At 39.3% G+C, this 20,963-nt stretch overlaps 3 protein-coding genes and 1 long non-coding RNA gene across 9 annotated transcripts in view; 2 read left to right on the top strand and 2 right to left on the bottom strand.

The window, feature by feature from the left end:
- LOC140661745 (uncharacterized) lies at positions 1–17,513 on the top strand. Of its 2 annotated transcripts, none has more exons than XR_012045865.1 (4): positions 1–49; positions 3,189–3,259; positions 14,711–14,818; positions 17,250–17,513. It is a non-coding gene; the product is annotated as an uncharacterized lncRNA (long non-coding RNA). The 2 variants fall into 2 exon arrangements; XR_012045866.1 differs by having other exon boundaries at positions 5–106.
- Positions 3,613–7,384, bottom strand: RBP7 (retinol binding protein 7). Its single transcript, XM_072884004.1, has 4 exons — positions 7,209–7,384; positions 4,575–4,753; positions 4,210–4,311; positions 3,613–3,859 (listed from the first exon to the last, which is right to left on the bottom strand). The coding sequence occupies exons 1-4, from the start codon at positions 7,348–7,350 to the stop codon at positions 3,809–3,811; spliced, it is 474 nt and encodes a 157-aa protein (XP_072740105.1). The 5' UTR covers positions 7,351–7,384; the 3' UTR covers positions 3,613–3,808.
- Positions 9,853–19,429, bottom strand: NMNAT1 (nicotinamide nucleotide adenylyltransferase 1). Of its 2 annotated transcripts, XM_072884332.1 has the most exons (6): positions 19,250–19,429; positions 18,871–18,967; positions 15,967–16,141; positions 15,307–15,490; positions 14,469–14,614; positions 9,853–12,864 (listed from the first exon to the last, which is right to left on the bottom strand). In XM_072884332.1, the coding sequence occupies exons 3-6, from the start codon at positions 16,088–16,090 to the stop codon at positions 12,464–12,466; spliced, it is 855 nt and encodes a 284-aa protein (XP_072740433.1). In that variant the 5' UTR covers positions 16,091–16,141; positions 18,871–18,967; positions 19,250–19,429; the 3' UTR covers positions 9,853–12,463. The 2 variants fall into 2 exon arrangements, with proteins under 2 accessions (XP_072740433.1, XP_072740434.1); XM_072884333.1 differs by lacking the exon at positions 18,871–18,967 and having other exon boundaries at positions 19,250–19,291.
- LZIC (leucine zipper and CTNNBIP1 domain containing) overlaps positions 19,282–20,963 on the top strand; it is an 11,107-nt gene continuing 9,425 nt past the window's right edge. The window contains exons 1-2 of one of the 4 annotated variants that reach the window (XM_072884335.1): positions 19,282–19,417; positions 20,311–20,454. In XM_072884335.1, the coding sequence (XP_072740436.1) occupies positions 20,354–20,454 (101 nt within the window). In that variant the 5' untranslated portion in view covers positions 19,282–19,417; positions 20,311–20,353. Of the gene's footprint in view, positions 19,418–19,562; positions 20,050–20,310; positions 20,455–20,963 lie in introns of those variants that run through there. The other 3 variants (XM_072884334.1, XM_072884336.1, XM_072884337.1) reach the window with 3 other exon arrangements.

The following is a 20,963-nucleotide window of genomic DNA, read 5'->3' on the forward strand; positions in this document are numbered from 1 at the left end:
CGCCGGCAGACGCGTCGCCGCTTGCCCGGAGGCGGGAGCAGACCCGCAGGTATGGACGTCGGGATGCAAGCTGGATTAGGCTGCTGAAGTCTTGCCGTTTTAATGGGTCCGTACGTGCTCCGCTCCTTTAAGGAGTTCGCCCACTTCTCAGTAACGAATGACTGAGGGCTACAGGCTTTTTGTCAATTATTACAATCTGTGTAACATACCGAGGGAAAACGAAAGCACTGAGCCCCCAGTGAGGACTGGGCCTCAGCCCTTTCTAAGTGTAGTTTGAACCTGAAGTATTTTTTTCCTTTCTTGTGTAAAAACACAAACTTTTCTGCACCTAGTTCTTTCATTATACCACAAAATGGTATTTTTGTGACAGATATTCATCTTTTCCTCCTCTTTCTTTTCCCTCACCCTCGAAATGAAACTGAGCTAGAGAACAAAACAGCCAGGGTCTGTGTTGACCTTACGTGAATTGGATGTTCACTTCCAGCTCTGCTTGTTTGATCGGTTATAGTACTTGTAGGTGAAAAAGAAAAGGACTTTGAGAAGTCGCTCTTTTGGAAGAGACCAAAAAAAATGGGAGTTGCATCAGCAGATTTTTGCCCCGGGATGAACAGTCACTAATAATAAGATCTTAGCAGACAGCTATGCGCAGTACAGCGTAGTTTGACTCAGAGAGTGAAAGAATCCCATAAAAGGATGACAACAGGATGTTCTTAAGATGGAAGCAAACTGGTCTGTGTGAACGAGGGACAGAATTAAGACATATTTCCTTAAGCACTGCAAATAATTATAAAGCAATAAAATTGATCAGATTTTTTTAATGCATATATGAGGCAGATACGATATTTGACCTTGTGTTTCAGTATACATCTTCCTTAACGTACTGTATTGATTTAAAGGTGTTTGAACAAAAACAGTGTTTTTGATGACTTAACCAAGGTGCCCAGAACGGAAGACAAATTATTTTGTAAATAATTGGATCATAATATATATTGCTGGACTTTTTGTAGAACATACATGTATTGTTACCTTTGATTTTTAGATGATGCTTCATTTTGTGTTCTTTATCTTCTTTGGATTATGTTTCATTTTGTTGTTTTTTTTTTTTTCCAGTGGCATTGGGGCTATAATCCAAAGCACAGGCTTTTACGTGATTTCACTTGCTGGTTTGTTCTTATGCTAAACTGTTGGTTTATTCCATACGATACAGTCATTGCACAGAATAGTGTACAAGAAAATGATTAGGGGACTTACACACAAATTTATGCCTTAAAAGCTTTTGAGTAAAAATTAGTAACCTTAAAGGTGTTTCTGGTGGTGTCAGGGAAAAGAGTTATGTTTAAAAGTAGTCTGTATAAGTCTGTCACTAAGACCAACTTTTAGAAACAATAATAGCAAACTACATTCAGTTATATGACTCCTTACATTTTTATAAATCACTTGTATAACTTTTTTTGTTTTCATATCGTCATTAGAGAAAGTGTTTTAGAGACTGTGAATCCTGGCTGTTCTTTTGGTTTTCCATTGTCTATTTTGAATGTAGAATCCAGAAGGCAACACATTTCTGTTCACTGATCCATAAAGTACTTTCACATGCAGCTGGCATACCTTAAAATAGTTATAATACACATAGTCAGCAGTTGCACTAAAAAACTCAGGGGCTGGTTGACGAAAAAATTTCACCATCAAAACAATAGTGTAAGATAACTGAAGTGGTCTGAAACACCTTTGAATGAAACCTTTCAAGTGCTTCTCTGGGGAGTTCTGTTCTTGTCCTTGAGTTCTATAGTTCAAGTACATATCTTCTTGTCAAAGGCAATCTTAATGTCTTCCCCCCCGCCCCCGCCCCCTTCCAGAACATGTGACTGCTCCCTTTCTTTTTTCACCCTTTCAAGGTGCTTAATTTGTATTTTGTGAAAGCATGTGAATTGGTTGGCATATAAATGAAATTAGGATAAGCAGTTTTGTCACTGTAGTAGCTTCTCTCATCCTCAAGATCTCCAAAGCATCCTCAAGCAAGTTCTGCATAGCATTACCTGCTTTCAAATCAGCAATTTGAAGTAGGAAGGTAGCAATAAGAAAAGTAATATCATTGCTGGTAATAACTCTTCTATATTTCTAACAGTAAGGACTTCCTAATAGCAGCCTTGCTAATGAATTATTACACTTCTGGTCATACAGGTTTCTAAGGTTGTATTTTTCCCAATTTCTATTTGGAGTTTCTTTGTACTAACAGAGTTCTTAAGGTCATCATTACCTTTCTGTATTGCTTCTCATGCATATCTTTTTGGAGTGCACAGCTTAAAAGCTGTGGGGTTGGAGAGTATCTGCAATATTTAACACTTAAGATACTGCTGTTGGGAACCTCTCCAATTTAAATCAAGACGCAGTATGTTCCAGAGGTGACATCTAGTGGAGTAGCGAAGTCTGCATGGCTGTTGCTGTACGCTGCTGATAGATGTGACAGAATAGGTTTGCTGCATGAATTTGTTATTTATATTAGAATAACATGCTAACAGTAATTTTGTTTACAAATCAATGAAAACTACTCAGTTCCAGAAGGAAGACGCTGTCAGGATCCATAGAATAAACTCCAGGCATTTTACTGCTGGTGCCCCAAATTTCCTTAACTGTATAAGGAACACTAGTTCTTTTCTTCATATTTTGGAAACTAGCTTAAGTTTGCATAGTCCTCTAGTAATTATATGGCGGGGTTCAATCTAACAAAAAGTCCTCCAAGCTTCAACAGATTTTGTCTGCCTCTGGTGATAGCTTTCAGAATTCTGGACTGACAAGAAGAAATAGTATCAGAAAGGTGGTGTTACTTACATTTTAAAATACCAGGGATTACGTCACAATTTTTTTTTTTTTTTGCATATAAAGTAATTAAGTTACTAAGCTTCAGCTAGATTTAATCAAACTCTTTTCTCTTTCCAGTAGCTGTAAGATCCCTCCAATGTCAGTGTTACCAACAATATGCAGCAACTCATTTCACATGTAACTACCAAGTTGATCTGACCACTTACATGTGTTTACATGAGGCAGAATAAAACCTACTTCTCTAAGCACCATTACACAAGGTCAAAAAGAAAAGCATTAAACCTAATTGAACAGATGTATGCAAATAAATCTTCACTACAGAAGCATTGTTTTCACTCTGGATATGTGCTTAGAGTTCAATTATTTTGCAGACTGGAATCTACATGGATTACTCAGACCTGTCTTCATTGTTCTGGGATTTGATCACAGGCTGTTTCCTCTGGTAAGCTGAACTTAATTATTTTGAGAACAAAGCAGCTATGGTGCAATATTGGACCTTACATTACACATTTAAGGTACAAACAGGTGGAGTTAACTACTTGTCTGCATCTTAAAGAGAAGCATTTTGAGTAATAAATCTGTATCCTTTGTTGTCTGCTTCCTTTGCTGTTATTTTCACTTCTCCCTCTGTTTTGTTTGATGTTGGCATGCCCCTTTAGAATAGGCAGTTTTTCTTATTTTGATTTAAACTGCTAGTTAGAGACCCAAGCCATATCACTTATGTTTCGGGTTGTTTGGGTTTTTTTCCCCCCTCCAAAAACACATTCAGAAGTCAGGTACTTAAGATTGGTTTGGTTTTGGGCATTTATTAGCAAAAAATCAGATCTTTAACACTGGCAACAGCAGACTTATTTCCTGAGCCAGAAACATCAGACCATTTAGGTTAACAGGTACAAGGAATCAGTTCTTGTCCGTACAGCCATCACTGGACATGAGGTTGCATGGTCTCCTGTATATAGCTGTCTCTCCATGTAGGAACCAGTACACATATTCAAGCTCTCTTGAAGACCTGTTTACATACTTGATTCTCACAACGAAGCTCCTACCAAAAAAAACAAACAAGAGCATAGATGTATATAGTAATCAAAGGAACTGCTTCTAAAAGTGAGCATAGATCCTTTGCCATGACTACTGACCACCACTCTGCTGCCATGCTAATAACTTAGACTTAACATTCATAATTTAAGAATTAGTTTCTATAGTTTCACTATAGAAGAAAGTGAAACAATGAAGTTGTTCCAGCTGAACTAAAATCAAAGCAGAATGTGCTCCTTATGTACCATCCACTACAAATACTACAGAGCTAGAAGACGACTTTGCACACCATGACTACATTATAGGTCTTATTTTTGTCCTATAAAGACAGAATTAGTAGAAATCTGAAGTAAATACCAGATGGAGGTCATCTCCTTCAAGCCAGTGGGTCCAGCCCCTGTTCTTCTTCTCACCAGTCTGGACACAGACAAGTTTGTCATTTTCCCAGGTAACTAGGCTCTGTGGAAGAGTTAAAAAATGTTTCTGTATGTCTTTGTCTCAGTTCTGCAATATACTCGTAGACAATGTCCTTTTTTCCTGGATAAAAAAGGGGACCTAAATACTACTCCTGAGGGAAAGTGAAACTCGTTGTCTGTAACTCAGTCTCCTACCTCTGTGTTGCATTACAAATAGTATTCTTGAAACAATTTCAGCTCAAGTAGCTGGATTGATCATGGCATCTTAATTTTGTCACAGCCTCTTGATTTTGTATATTGTCTTACCTTGCATTTTCTGTTATCCAGGCCTTTATTGTCTTCTTCAAATTCTTCTCCAATTTTGAATTGGAGCAAATAATCCCTGAATGTGCTAGTGGTATGGATATAAAATGAATCACCATCTTGTTTGATCACTTTCTGGGGCTTCAGCATTTTTGCTATCTTGCGTGTTGCGAAGTCAATACCTTGGAGAGGAGGCAAAAAGGTCAGAGTTGTATTTATCACCAGACATTTTGACAGCCAGGACTTACCTTTATTACTACTAGAAGCATTTCTTAGATAGTTCGACCTTACTGCTATGCAAGGTTTTGTTGTTTGTTGATTTTTTGTTGTTGTTTAAAGCTGTATGTTACACAGATAAAGTCCTATGTTCTTGTACATTTTACTCTTTGGAAACCAGTGTACTCAATTGTTGCACAATTCCTATGCAAGATTTCTAGGACTGAGTCAGAAGAGTCCTTCTAGGAGTCAGGGAGAGTTGGTTTCCCCTACACAGACACCCCAAGCTTGGTCTCAGACTTACCCCCTGCTTAGCTAGAGAGAATAGTTAATGCCTATTCTCATCCTTTGTCAGAGGCAAGGCATTATGTGAATTAACAAGAAATCTTTGCACCCTATACCTTAAATAGGGTAAAATGAAGGGCAGTCCTGAAATGAATTACTCAGGCTTGTTTTCAGGACATGCCACTTGCTATTAACGCTTTTTAAGTGCAACTTGAAAATATCACACTTGTCAAAAGATTTCCTGGTAATGATCAGTCACCTTGAATAGAAACCTGATGTTTTTGGTAATACTGAGCTTAAAGCAGTGCTTCTAGAGTTTTCTCTATTTCTCTAGTGAATGTTTGTTTCTTTAGAGGAACTGGCCATCTATTTGGCAGGCAACTCAATTACACGCCAACAGCGTGCTCAGAGTTGGGTTTTCAGGAAGGGGGATGGGTAAAATGGGGGGCTGTGTATTAATTAATTTAGTTGTTTTAATCACCTAGATTAAAAGTGTCATTTTATAGGACCACTAGAACTTTCTCACTTCATGCAGGCTGGGGTGATCTTCTTGACAGGGTGTGTTCAGCTACCATGTGTTGAACCATATGGCTCATTATGCAGTCTGTGTTTGAAGTGGGACTTCATTACTGTATGCATTACAGAAGTGCCAGAATCTGTCAGTCATGTTTTCACATGGTTACCAGTTTATTTTAGCATAGAGGGGCTTGAATTCAGTACTGGCAACAGCCGTACCCATTAAGCCTTAACATGGTTATAAGAATGTATAAAAATAAGCTACTTAAAAAAATATTCTTTAGAGGTAGATATTAAATTGAAGGAAGGTAGAGGTAGATATTAAATTGAAGGAAGGGCTAGGCTTGGAATAGCCATATCCTTATCTCTAACCCTCTAGTTACTCAGCTGATTAGCCTCCTCACTCTATTTACCCTGGCAGAAAAGTTTCTCATTCTAGCTCTACAATGTTGATTTCAGTCCTTGTTTTGTTCAGTATACTGGCAACCAAGCAGGAGTAATTAAAGATAGGTTGTAAATAATCAACAGGATTCTTTGCCTTTACTTTTAAGTAAGTTCCCCCAATTACATGCTGAAAACAAATTGCATTTTTCACAAGATTGGTAGTTATGTTTCATTAAAAAGCCCTTTACTTAGCTGGACAATGTTTATTATCAAGGAACAGACAGAATCTAGTCCATTGAAAGACATTAACACATTAAAAGTATATTACTTAGTATTCAAACTGAGGAGTAAATCCTTATTATGGGAGCACCCTTTCTTTTTTTTCTAACTGATAACACACCAGGATTAGAAACAGAGAAGAGTTCTTTCACCATGTTAAAGATACTAACTAGACAATTTAAGTAGGTCACCCAGCATAGATACAGCCAGAAAACAGATTTCATTCTAGTTGTGTATACAATAACCAAGGGACACTGCTGGTCATCGGTTTACACAAGTCAAAAAGGCAGAAAGTGGTGGGAGAGGCCGGGAGAAGGGAAGGCAGCACACAAGGTTGCCTGCTGTCACAGTCTGTAATGAGCTTTATACAAGAAAGCTAGTAAAGCACCAAGAACTTTCTTAGTTCCCCATTAAAGCACTGTTAATCTCTCTCTAAAAGATCTGAGCAAGGTAAGAGGTTAGCTTCAAGCACTCCAGAAAAGGGACAGTTAGAGACACTTATCAACAAGTCACAGCAATGAGAGAAGTATTTTGTAAGCTGTTTTAAGATAAATGACACCAAGCTAAACGACTGCCCGGTATTGGCAAATACCCAAGCACTTTTTTTGTTGCTTAACATTTAATTAACCCTAGACTAGGTTCTGTAAGTTTGTGCTCAAAAGCAAGAGAAATTGAGTGGACGGGGCAAACTTCCCTGTCTCTGATGAAAGCTATACAAAAATTCTACTTTCAACAAGTACTAGGCTGAGAAATTAATGAAAGCTGCAAGGACACTTGGGTGACAGGCTAAAGTATAATTAATGCTGTCTGTTTATCAATAAACAAAGATCCTTCCATTGTTTTTCAGAGAAAAAAGCTTTGGCAATATCTAGGTTTTAGAAGAACTCAGACTCTTAAAATTCAGGAGGACCCTCATGGGGGAAGGGAGGAAGGATAGAATCAGTTTTTTTCACCTACCTAAGGCCACCATATAACCTTCAAAGTTGTCATTGCTGATAAGGTTCCAGGTTCCACTGAAATCCACAGGCATTGCCAGAATGTGGAAGAAGATACAGTCAACCTCTGACCAAACAGCAAAAATGAAGAAGTAGTTTTCCATCCAGGCCTTATATAAGGAAGACTGTGGGTGGTATTACATCCCAGAGCCTTTCTGATGGAGGGGAAGGGTACTATTGCTGAGCCAATAGGTGAGAGGGTATTTGTAGAGCAGCTTCAGCTGCATTGGAGGGAAAAGTTCACCATTTCTGAAATCTTTGTGTGGAGCAAATGTTAATAGCCCAAGAGTCACAATGCAAACCAAAAAGCGGTTTAAACCGATTGTGTCCATCTTGTATACTCTAAAGGGAATCATGGTCACATTTTGTCATTACTAAAATTCCCTGCATGTATATTAGATCTGTGGCTTTATGATCTGAAATCTACATATTTGTTGAAAAGGGGATTTACCCACTGTAAATACACGCTATATTTGAACAGACGGGGATTGACTGTTAAACTGTGGATGGTATTGTATCAGCAAATTTTAAAGCTGTACCTATGACACAGTAATAGAGATAAGTATTATATCTTGTTGGTTTATGTCTGGAGTGAATAGTAGGCAGCATTTTTGTCTGGTGGTTATAACAGAAAAGTGAAAGACAAATCTTGTTTGCATACGTTATTCTCTGATGTGATTCTCAACACAGCTCTACTGTGCCGCAGTTTACCTATTTCTCTTCTGGTTTCTTTAATGCTGTTAGTTATATCCTAGTTAAATGAACATACAAATACAAAATTCTGTATTTTCTCAGATGCCTTACCAGCCAGAAAGTTTGTGTAGCAGTTAGGCATGAGACAGCAGATCCAGAGGCCTGAGCTCTGTTCCCAGTTCTGCAGCTCTGTATTTATCAGTTTTCCCAGATGGGAAAGAGGACAAATACCTGTTCTTGCAATCCACTTTCAACTCCTGAAAATAGCCAATAACAATAACAAATTCACAAAGTACTCCCATGCATATAGATGTAGCTGCCGCCTTTGCTTTTTATTCTTGACATACACAGTAAAGGAGAGATGATACAGAAGTTATTCCCACTGATGCTTTATTAGATGCTGTACATTGTGGCGGAGCATATAGGGAGTAGGGCACAGGATGCAGCAGGTAAGCTTCAATGTTGGACTTTATCTTCAGCAAAGAAGTGAAAGAAATATCTTAAGTGATGACCCAGCAATGCGTTTTGAAAAGTGAATAAAGAATGCTTGACTTTGAAAAGAAAGGATATATAAGGAACTTGGAAATGAGATTTTATTTCCTTTAGAAGATACATAATTCTCCAATCTCTTGCAGTTCCTCCATCTGTGGTTACTTTTTGCAAACTGTATGCCCTACTGTTACAATTTACCAAGCGAGAAATACGAATTCAATAATCCCAACTAGGCACTCTAGAATTGCTAAGTACAGGAGAGCTAGATAACTTTGTACCTCAGTTTCCTCATCGGTAAAATGGGGAAAGCAATCATTCCCGAAGTCACACGTATGTTTTGAGCAGTAGCTTAATCCCACATTTTAAGTGGTCAGATAGGACAGTAATGAGCACCTCAATGAAGGCTACATTAAAAGAAAAACCCAAAATTGATGGGCAAGGGAAATCTTAACTGTGTTGCTACCATAGTAAAAAGGGAATTTGGTATTCTGAATCTTGAATGAGGAAACTCAGCTATAGCTACTACATTTATCTATTTACTGACTTGGGTTAGGCTGAATAAAAAGATCATATTTTGCAGAGAAAATTAAGTTTCGCTGAACTTTAGCTACATTTTGGAGCTGACAGTTTGACCTATATGACTCACAGAATCATGCGAGTAGGAAATTAGGACGTCAAAGCTTGTTTCCTGTTTGCAGATGGATATTGTTCTCTAACCTATCCTAAACTAGGAATGGCACAGAGAAACACAAATTAATGCTTCCCCTGGACTCAAATAGTAACATTTCACCCATAATTTGTTATTACGAGGTTATAATAGTAAAGCACTGTTGCAATACTACTGACTCTTCCAAGTAAAGAGAAGTCAGTACTCGGATGAGTCCTGTGTAAAAGCCTGGATATAACATTTTAATTGAAAATTAGATTATGCAGATTGTCTGGGATGTGGTGCTTCTTTCTGTAAATCAGTACTTAATCTCAAACTAAGACTTATAAAGGGTACTAGGGTTACTATTTCAACGCTCAGCCAAAGAACTGCCTATGGAACTTTTTGTAAGAACTGCTGAGTGCCCTGGCCACATCCTATCATGGTTCATTTCTTTCTCCCTTACAAATTTCCCATTTTCTTTTTGTGGAAATATTTTTTTTTCCATTTCCATCTTAATTGCTGTGCAGCATTGAGCATCTAACACATTCCATTAAAGATGTGGTCTCATTACAGAAGTAGATAAAGGGTCCCTGCTGCTGTTGCAGTATTTATAAAACATTTTGAGTCTGAATTACATGTGTGGTTTAAGGGCCCTATCTTCTTTTAACAGGACAGGACCAAATGCAGTGATGTAAAAAAAGCACCTCATTTTTGTTCGTAGAACATCTGTGAATGCATTATAACTCTTTTATAAAGAAGTTCAGTGAACTGCACTATTCACAAACCTTACATTTTCAAGTATATAGACTCTCTTTTAGATCTAGTCCACTCTTGAAACTTACACCTGTCTAACAGTTTTGAATAGGCCACATCACTGACTGCGATGCTGGTATTTACAACTGATTGGAGCAGTAGGTTGTCAGTGTGCACTTACTTACTTCTAGTGTTGTAACAGGCAGATTTCTGGATCCCACTAGTAAAACAAAAGATCCATATTCAGCAGTCAGTGTAATTTTTGAACAATGTTCTGTTTTGTATAGACAAAACTGTACTGATGTCATTCTACCTACTTAAAAATCACGCAGCTATCAGACATCAGATTTGGTTAATAACAGGATGACTAAAATTACTATATTACATGCAATTTATTTTATTGAAAGACCCATCACACATAACTACATTAAAACCCAGTGAACTATAACTGTTTGAAAACCAAAGCTTTATAAAACATCCTATTGAATTTGCAGTTTCTCTAGAATTACACAAAGTGCACCAACACACACCAGCATCATTATTTAGAAGAATAAACCTAAAGTGCAGTTTTACTCTGAAAAGTGACCACATAAATAGAGTGCTTTCCCATTAGAAAGATCTGCTCGGTTTATTCAGAAGCACACTGGTTGACTTGAGTGCTGAAAATAAATCTTTCTTGCCCTCTATTCTTGTCAGTCATAAAGATAGACAGCAAGCGAAAGAGAAGAGTAGATCTTGCCCTTTCCTATGCACCATCAATAATATAGTTATCTTCAATCAGTTATGGCAGTTTGATTGCTAAGGTGTCACAGGGGGCATAATTTATCCTTTGGTACCTTTTTTAGTATTGCTGATAAATGAACCCAGCCTCATTGTCAAAGGACAGTGTAAGCTTGCCTGAGCTCTAGGGGAAAAAATGTCAGACTGAGCACATTTGATGCAGGAATCACCAAGAAAAAAACCTAAGAATCCTTGATGCTACTTTCTGTCACAGTGCAGTTACAGATGCACTTTTAAGTTGGGACTTGATTTTATTACACTCATCTCCTTGCAGATTCTCTGTAGACAGCCACCTTTACAGGCTGGAACTAGTAGAACACAGATGTTCTAGTGTATGGTAATACCGGAATTTCATGTGGGGCTCCAAGTTTGCATGCCCGATGCTAGCTCCAGTGCAGGTTACAGGTTTTCCCAATAGTGTCGACTCCCCTGCTGGGTTTTATATGAGCCTTGCAGGCCCTAGGGCCACCCATGACGTTTTGTGTTTGGCTCCTGGCTTCCAGACTCCCCCTAAGCTCCTAGGGAAGCCTAGACCTCTGCCTCAGCTCTTTGAGGATCCCCTGCCCAGGGAAGGAGGATGATGGGTTGTGACAGTTGTGGTCCTGGAACATGTTCCTGGTTCTACACTTGCCCAACAGCATCTAGACTTCCTGCCCCAAGAGTCTCAAATTCTGCTGGATTTGTTGATCTGAAAAATGTGAACAGAGTCATCTTGTGGAGATAGTATGAAAAAGCTGTTGACCCATTAGGTAGTGTCTTGGAAACCTTGAAATTTTTAATAAAGCACATAATCCAACAAAAATGGGATGATGGCAAATAAAGGGAGGTAGAATTCTATCACCATGACATTCAGAGTGCCTCTCTAGTTTATATTCACATAATACAGACAATATACTGTTAGAATCAAAACCAGATTTCTAGCAAAGAAAAACATTTCACTTAGGTACAGTCTTAATATCATACCATTTCTCCTCAACTCCAGTTACAGAAAACAATTCTGGCTATATACATTTGGCTCAAAAGTAAAAGCTCATTTATTATTTGAAATAAAAGGACAACTGTCTGAGAATCAGTGCAATGACACTATTACTAATTTCTATCCATTAAATCAATGGCTATAAACCAGTTTCTGAAGTAGGTCTGTCCTTCTATGAGAAACAGTGCTGAGCTTAACGTACAGCTCTGGAAACATGAACAGAAAAGTAAAGCACAAGGCATTTCTGGGAGCAAATTGCATGACGGCAGACAAACAGGCTGCATATTTGAAAGGCAGGCAGCTCAAAGCTTGGTATATCTAGCACCACTTCAGCCAGGAGTAAATTTTTCCCTTCCAGCATAGAGCTAAGTAATTTCTTTGAGGTGCACCACATGTTGGCAATTTTTAAAAAAATGAGTTATATAGATTTACTATCAGTAAGTGGTACATTTTGAAATTAAATGGCTTTGTCTGTTAAGACACCATAAGTTATTAAAAATATTTCTGTTAGCATTTTATAAATAGCAGTCAGAGCAGTCTGAGTTAAAACTAATCAGAACATTTTCATTTGTTTTGTTTGTTAATTTGTAATTCTCATATACAAGTGTGAATTCTTATACTTAGTTCACTGCACTGTGACAAAACGTTTAAACGTGAAAATCTTATTATTAGATTTAAAAGAGATTGTGTAGGTCCAATTATTGAATGCACCAAACCTGAACAGCAACTACATATGTACTAAAGCCACAGAATTATCCCACTATTTACTTAAAAAAAAAAACCAAACAAAAAAGCAACCCCCAAAAAACACATTTTCTTGTACTGAACTGTAGCTTTTTTCACAGCAGAAAGTAAGTTAATTGCATAGTGCCTGTTAGCTCTTGGAATCACTTGCATGTTTCTGTAAGGGAGCCAAGACAACCCCAGCATTCCTGTCTTCACTCTCTGGACTATACAGATTATTTTTTTCTATGTATGCCTGAACTACATCAGGCACTAGGTAACGAATGCTCTGGCCTCTCCGCAGTGCTCTCCTGATCTTGGTGGAGGAAATGTCATTTGTGATCCATTCTTCCACAAGGTGAATGTTATTCTTATGTCTCCACAAAATATCAGATTCATAGATGAATTTCTGAACGCTGTTTCCAGCCCTACTGATGCATACAAGGCCATGATTTTCCACAATTTCAGTGATGTCCTCCAACTTCCACAGATTGGGGATCCCAAAAGATTCCAGCATATCACTTCCACAAAGCAGTTTAACCTGTGGGACACCTTAAAAAGAAAAATAAGTGAGAAACAGGACTTGGTTTAGGCCATTTAGCTAACTTGATGGGGACATTTAATTTCTAGGCTACCTCTCTGTATCTTTGGTTAAGATGAGACAATGGAATGAAACAAAAAAAGATTCAGAGTATATAATTTATCATTAGTAGCTCAATACAGGATTTTTCTGAAAAAAGGTTATGGGAGTCCCTTCATTCAAAAGGACTGGAAAATAAACTCTAATATGCTCATTTAGCCTTGGGGTGAGTCAATCACTGTGAGGATCAAAGTAAAAGAAAATACAGAGAAAATGCCAGAATAGCTAAGTATGAAAGAATACTGTAATGCTGTTAAAACTTTATCTGACATTCTATAGAGTTACAGAAGAGGAGACAGCTTTTACAGGACAGGGGGGAGAGAGGATTATGTAAAAGGGAAGAAAATATGACTGGAAAAAAACAAAACAAAACAAAACATAGACTGTTTGACCTAACTTCAGGGGATTCTCTTCCATACTATGTTTCATAGGGAATCTAGAGAAGCATGCAGATAGAAGCCACCTTAAAGTAACGGAAGCAAAATTGAGAATGCTACAGACTTGCAGCTTCCGGTAATGTCACAGGGTGGTAGGAATGTAGTAGAACACCTGTCAACACAATATGAAAAAAGCCTGCCTGATGCTGTTGGTCTTTTCTTTGAATATGTTTACTTTAAAACACTACCAGTTAAACAGTAGAATTTGGAAAGGTTCAAGGGAAGAAGTCAGGCAGAAGTCAAGATTTGCTAATATAAAGGATTAAGATGGTCATTATGCAAGGCCATTCAAATTCTATATGAATACATATAATTGTACATACAATCATAGAATCATAGAATCGTTTAGGTTGGAAAAGACCTTTAAGATCATTGAGTCCAACTGTTAACCTAGCACTGCCAAGTCCACCGCTACACCATGTCCCTAAGCACCTCATCCAAATGTCTTTTAAATACCTCCAGGGATGGTGACTCAACCACTTCCCTGGGCAGCCTGGTCCAATGTTTGACAACCCTTTTGGTGAAGAAATTTTTCCTAATATCCAATCTAAACCTCCCCTGGCACAACTTGAGGCCACATGTTAAGCTAAAGAATGAAAACTAAGATCTAAAAGCAAAACCAAAATACATGCTACCTAAAATTACAAAGCCAAGCTACATCTGTTGTATGAAGTTTTAAATTACAATTTAAAATGATCCTATACCCAGATACACTTCGAATTTCAGGACTTAATCCTGTCCTTTCTTTCTTCAGCAACTTATAATATGATCCAAAATTCTCAGCTGTAACTACAGTTTAGCAAAGTTCTGTAGGTAAAAGGGATAGCTCAGACCTTTTTCAGTTCAAATTTCTACTATCTTGAGTATTTTTCATGTCCTCATGTCCTTTCATGTCCTATATATTTTACCCTTACAGTTGTCTTGTTACGAAGCCTACTGCTTTATGCTGTGGGAGCTAAGGGAATAAACTTATTCAGTGAAATCAGAACCAAGAACTAGCATTAAACAAGTTACTCATCAGTGCAATTCCCTTGAAATAGCAAGTATTGTTAAGCATTTGATTTGCAAACAGACTTAACTTTTTATAGCTGGACTCTGATTTTTCTTTTTAACGGGGTCATGCCTATTTGGTTCCTGCTTCCTCTTCCGTCCTGGCTTTGTTAAAGGTATAGCATTCTGCAGACTATTAGTGGGATCAGGAGATAAAAGCTTTTGATGATGGTACCTGCAAAACAGATGTATTTTAGGTATTTTAAAGATGTAGGACAATATAGGGAAGAGTATGGCCTACTAAATAATCTACCACCACTTCCTCCTGCAGTACTTTCACAGACAATCCATCTAAGAACTGATCTGCTGGAACAGGGACTTGTGAGAGCTGGGTCATAAGATGGTCAAAGTGCAAAGATTTCAAAGCAACAACTACAAGGTTGGTTTGTTTCTTTTTTAATAAAAATTAATTTTAAAAAGAACCTCAGTGACGTAGCAGGGACTGAAGTGTAAAAAACGTAGAACTTAAAAAAAGATATTCCTTCAGACAATTCTCATGCCAGCCTTTAAATACACAAATGGGCAGCATAGCACAATCAGAATCAAATGAGGGAAGCTTGTGTAGCATGTGTCTACCCTACTCTAGTCTCTTGTCCTTCCTCATGAATACCTTTTCAGCACAAAAATTGAATAAAGTCTAAGAAACAATATATCTTAAAAATTGTTCACAGGCTCATTTTTTGTACGTTTAGGACTAATGGTGCAATCTTTCATTTACAATGCTCATATAAATAGTACTTCTGAATCCACTGAGTCTATTCATATGATTTGGGGGTAACCTCCTATTATTCTAACCTGTTAGAGCTAACACCATTCCTTATCCTTCTATACATTCTTGAGACTTTTTGGGTTTTGGCTGAAGAATACCTTAAAACTTTTAGTGTTTCCAACCACTCACTCTGGCTGCTTTCCCAATCATCAACTTCCACCCAATCTGAGCTTTTTGTAGCTAGTTTTGCCATAGTTACTCGGTGATTCGCACTGATCAGACCTTTCTTCTTATATGCATCACCTACTGGTGAAATTATTCCTTTGATTACTTTGTATTTTCCTGTGGAAAAAACACATCATACAAGAACATGAAAAGTGGTTGAGCAGATGTTACTTCCACTGTATTGTATTTAAACTATTACACGACCTTTATTCACTGCAATCTCTAAGAACACCAATGCCAGCTCTGATAGCCAGCCCAGTGGAAAAGTACGGTATACTTCTGCCATTGTGCAAGGCAGCACAATTAAAGATTTAGTAAGATATATTAGAAATATATATTTCTATAAAGAAAAACTATAAAACTCATGCTTTAGCTCATTAAAATTAGTAATAAGCAACACATACATAAGACTGTTCTCTCATGTATTTGTGATTTTGTATGATACATACATGCATACTACCTCAATATCTAATTAGTATTTCCAGAAATATTTGTCACTGTCAAACAGGCATTCATATACACAAAATATTCACCATAACATTTAAGTGTCTAGTTGTCAGAGCTGTTTTGAATGATATAAATTACCATCCTACCTGTTTCATGAAAGTAGTCTTTAGCCAGCTCAAATAGCCTTAGATGCATGTTGGTAATGGGATTGAAGGACCCACAGGCCAGCAGTACTACTTCAGTCTTCTTGTCAGGATCTTCCATAGCCATTCCTTGCAGCTACAGAGCCAAGTGGAGAATGTTGCTGCTAGCTACCAGCCACTACAAGAAGAGACAAGATTAAAAAATAGTTATTCCTACTTATTTGTGCTGCCAATAAGCAGATTTCAAGATCAAATTGAACACTATTTTCCTTCCATCAACATTTGGCCTGTGATTGTTCATGTGATACTGCATTATCCAATTTTTAAGAGAGTAAAACCACCACCTCTAGTTCTTTCTGGTTATCCCTGGAGAGAAGTACAAAGCAAGGAGCTGAGACAACAGTGGCATTATGTTGCAGAACGGAGGTTAATTCTGTGCAGCTTCAGAAATCAAGGATGTAGAGAAAAGTGAATATGTTAGGAAGAAGACACATGTAATAGACAAGTGAACCCAAATTTGCTTTGCCCATGTATTATCATAGCAGCTGCGGTTCCTTCCTGTATGCAAGAGGAAGCATCTTTAAAAACAAAATCACTGAAAACACGCTGCTTGCCTGAAGAGAGGACAGCGTACTGCCCACTCTGAAGAAAAGCAGCTCATGCAGAAAAACCCCATGAGGAGAGATTATTTGTCCTGATTGCAGGACAAAAATGCCAATGCCAATCAACTGCCACGAGACACATCTGCAGGGAACTTCCTTACTTCTAGTGCTTACAGGGGGGAATAGAACATCCTATGACAGTTCCCAGTACTGCTACTCTAAATTGCAGTGAGTCTTTTCAGCAAAATCTATAGAACTAACATTATATTGTATTAAATCCTGGAGGAGAGGAGGGTTAACATTTCTTCGTTCGGGATTTATTTACATTTTACATGCTCTTGGTATGTGGGAAGAGTGCACTATGGACTAAACATGAAAACAACCAATCTACTTAGTGTTGCGGAAAGTAAGTGGTAGGTGTACCAGCAGATCAGATGATATAAGAATAGTGAATTAAAAAAAGTTTAGTGAAAGCCACAATTAAATACCAGATTTTTTTTTTTCCTTTTTAAAAATACAACAGCACTGTTCCAATTTTGAACTTCAGTTTCAGAAAGCTGCTTAAGAATTGGTGAAAATAAGGAAATTTCACTACTTATCTTTTTCAACACTACATGGATTTTTGCTTCTCAGTGTTCTTTTCTTTCATGAGAATATTCTGGCTTACCAAATGGTTTCTCCTAGCCTGGCCCTCAACAAATGAAAACTGGAATACGTTATGGGCCATTCTCCTGCTGTTGCTGTTTGTGAGATGTCTGAGACATCTGTGTTGAGCACTGAATAGTCTGCCATTGTTTCTACAACAACATCACTGCCTGGAAAAATCCCACAAGGTCACCCTCACATTCTGTCTCCTTTACAAAGAAGCTGAGTGATATTCACAGCCGCCACAGTGGTGAGATACCATCACAGCTAAATCTTGTAACAGCTACTATGTACTAACATCAAATAGCCCTTCAATAAAAGGAAGTCTTGTGAGGCTTCACATTTTGCAAGTGTTAGTACTTTTCTGTGCTTTCAAGAGTTTCACAAACTTTTAAAATATTCTTTATTACTGCAGAGTAGTTCAGCATTTGAAGGGTTTGGTGTTAGTTGGAATGCAGTCTTCACAGGGGCATCAGCTAGAAGAGTTACTATGGGAACAGGCAAGGAAAGGAGTTAGACTTGCCTTTGTAACACATAAAGCCCCACTTTCTAAAGAAAGTGACTCACACTGCAAATTTGAAAAGGCTTGATTTTCTCCTTTAAAAAAGAAAAAGCAAGGGCAAAAATAATAGAAGATTTTAAGATGAAAAAATATAGTCCCTTTTCTGGAGTTAGTCAAACGTCCTTTTTCATGGTGCTAGCTGATTTTACAATCTTCAGAAACAGGCAATTATTGCATCATAAACTCATCTTGTAGCACTTTTCTGCATAGAAATTGAGAATATAAATATAATTTAATAGCACATACCCTCGGTCTCCTAATTTGCATTGACATCCTCTGTCTAGCACTGTTTTCACAGAAAACAGCTGCATGGTTGATGTGGAGAGCAGAGGAAATGACAGAGGTATCACCACAAGATTACCTTCACTGTTATGCCATCCTTATAACCAACACAGCACCGTCAGAGCTGGGATCCGCTTTGTACGAAATGACCTCCATATAGCTGTAACTTTTTGGGGAAAGCTATGCAATTTGCACATCCCAGGAGAGAAAAAGACAACTAGGTTCCAGTGATGATTAAAGCCCAGCCACTGCCTGAGCTGTATATGGAACTATGCCTGTTCTTGTTGTATAATAACAAGTAGTTTTGATGAATTATGTATAATTTGGCACTGCTTGACACAATTCCAATTATTGCAGTTTGACCACAAGATCCAAACTAGCAGCCCAGCTCCTGCTATACAGAGATGAAAGAGACCTGTATGCAGGTAGGCGTTTAGTTTCGCAAAACTGAGAACAGTCTTAAAACAATTAATGCTATCTTATGCCAAATACTAAACAAAATATTAGTAAAACCTCTCTACAGAGACTTAAGCAAGGGAAACAAAGTAAAATGGCCTTCACTCCGATTTTCCATGAGTGTAGGACATCCTGGATCATTTTCCCTTCTCCTTCAGAAGGAAAAATGAGGTGCCCTGTGGTGTAGTCTTCTACATATGTGCTTATGTATAATCTCATCATGCTTATACATAATCTTCCCAATATTTAGCGTGTGCTACTTGCAGTCCTGCTAGTGCTTAGCTGGATTGGACACGTATTTGCACCAAAAATCATCAAAGTATGCCTACAGTAGGTTTTGGGATGGTTCTGACAACCAACCTGTTCGTTTCTGTGGATAAGCAGGTAATTGTGAGCATGCTTTGGTCAATCTCATTTGTATTCCGGAGGTAAATATTTATTAAACAAGCTTATGTATCTGTAAAATATACACATCATTAAATATTAAGTGTACGGTGTGCAGGCTGGTGCTGCAAGCTCTCGCACGCTAAGCACGCCGGTTTTCGGTCCGTTCCAGCAACCTCCTCCCCACAGCTCCACGCCGCCAGAGGCCTGCACAGGGGCACGGCCCCCGAACGTGCGGTGCGCAGGACCAGGCCCCAGCCCAGCGAGTCCCCCGCCGCCGCAGCACCCGCCACGGGCCCCGCCGCCGCCGCCCCGAGCCGGCTGGCCGCGCCGCCCCGCCGCCGCCCGCGCTTACCGCCCGGGGCCGCGCCGCCAGCTCCGCGCAGAGGGCCCGCACTGGGCGGCGCGGCGGCGGCGCGCTCTCATTGGCCCGGGCGCGCCGGAAGCGGCGCCGGCTGGAGGCGGCCCGCTCCCTCGCGGGTGGCGCTGCGCTCCCGCTCTCGCCCGCCGCGGCCTGCCCCAGGTGAGGCGGCGGCAGCGGCGGCGGGCCCGGGCGGCGCACAGGGCAGCGGACAGGGCAGCGTGCGGGGCCGGAGAGGGCGGGGGCGGCCTCCTTCCGGGGCGGGCGGCTCTGCCTGCAGGAGGGGGTCTGGGCGGAATCGCCTCCGCGAAGTGCGGCGCGAAGGAGGAAGAGCTGGGCTGGAGCCCTGGCCTCGGGGGCAGCAGGGCTCGGATAGTGCCTGAATTCCTTCTTCCCGTTTCTCCTCCCCCGGCCCTCCCGTTGGCTCTCCTCTCCGCTCTCCTCTCGCACCTTTCCGGCGGGGAGGATCGCGTTTCCTTGTCGGTCTTCCGGCTGCTGGAGCCGTTGGCGTTAGTGCAAGCCCCAGAACTTGCTGGTCGACGGCTGCTGAGCCGGTGCGTTACCCAGGGGTATGCCGTTGATCGCTGCCGTCGGCTAGCCGTCTACTCCTGTTCGGTACCCGAAGAAGCACGGATTTCCTCTCTAGTGCTCTCGTTTTCTACAGCTCATGATCCTGGCTAAGGTGTTTGAATGCTTGAGACCCCTTGCATCCGCGCTGTTGTCTCTTAAATGGTTTCCCAAGGGGCGGTTGAAGAGTAGAATGCTGTTTCACACAGCGGGACCTCAGCATTTCGGTAATTGCTGCTTGGTTTCAAGCTTGTTTGGTTTTATGCGCTGTGGCTATTTGAGTTATTATCTTGGTGAACTGCCTTTTGCTACAAAGATAACAATCCTGTAGACCCAGCCAAACGCTTCTGCATGTCCGCTGCGAGGATCTCCGAGTGTTTTGATTAGACATTCCATCATCAAGATACTGCATAATTTTCTTGATACTTGGAGCGTTTTAAAATGAGTTTTAAGTTGTTCATACAACAATAAAATGTTCTTTTTCCTAGGAGTGTCATGTAACAACTTAAAAGTTTCACGTGAAAAGAGAAAATGGCTTCACGAGGAACAACAGAGACCAGTAAGCTAAAACAAAACTTGGAAGAGCAGTTGGATAGATTAATGCAACAGCTTCAAGATCTGGAGGAATGCAGGTAATAAAAATAAATGCTTTCCTCTTATATGGTAATATTTTTCTTAAGTGGTTGGCAGAAGACAGTAGTACCTTTCAAAAATCTTGTGGTTTTTTTGTTTTGTGTTTTGCTGTGGCTTTATATTTTTTAAATTAGGTAGGATGTTTGTGTTGGGTAGTAAAAATTATTTTAAAAACCCTTTCTTTTTCTTAAGATCATTCTGTTTATCATCTTCTTGAGGAAAATGCGGGCAGAAATACTCATTACTGTTTTCTTTGAAATTTTATATTGCAGTGTGACTTTTTAATTGTTAATAGCTGTTCACAGAATTCACAATTTTCATATGGGTTTTTTTAATAGCAGTTAACAAATAGCTTTTGTGTCTGTTTTGTTTTGTCTTATAATTACAGACGTTTGGGTTTGTTGGGGTTTTTTTTTTTTTAGTTTGTCTAACATTGTCATGTGACTTGTTTCATGTGATTTTGTGTTAGTTTTTTGTGGGCTAATAAAATTTGAGATAGACTGAATTA

The sequence above is a fragment of the Ciconia boyciana genome, chromosome 19 (genome assembly GCF_034638445.1).
Source record: "Ciconia boyciana chromosome 19, ASM3463844v1, whole genome shotgun sequence".
NCBI lineage: Eukaryota > Metazoa > Chordata > Aves > Ciconiiformes > Ciconiidae > Ciconia > Ciconia boyciana.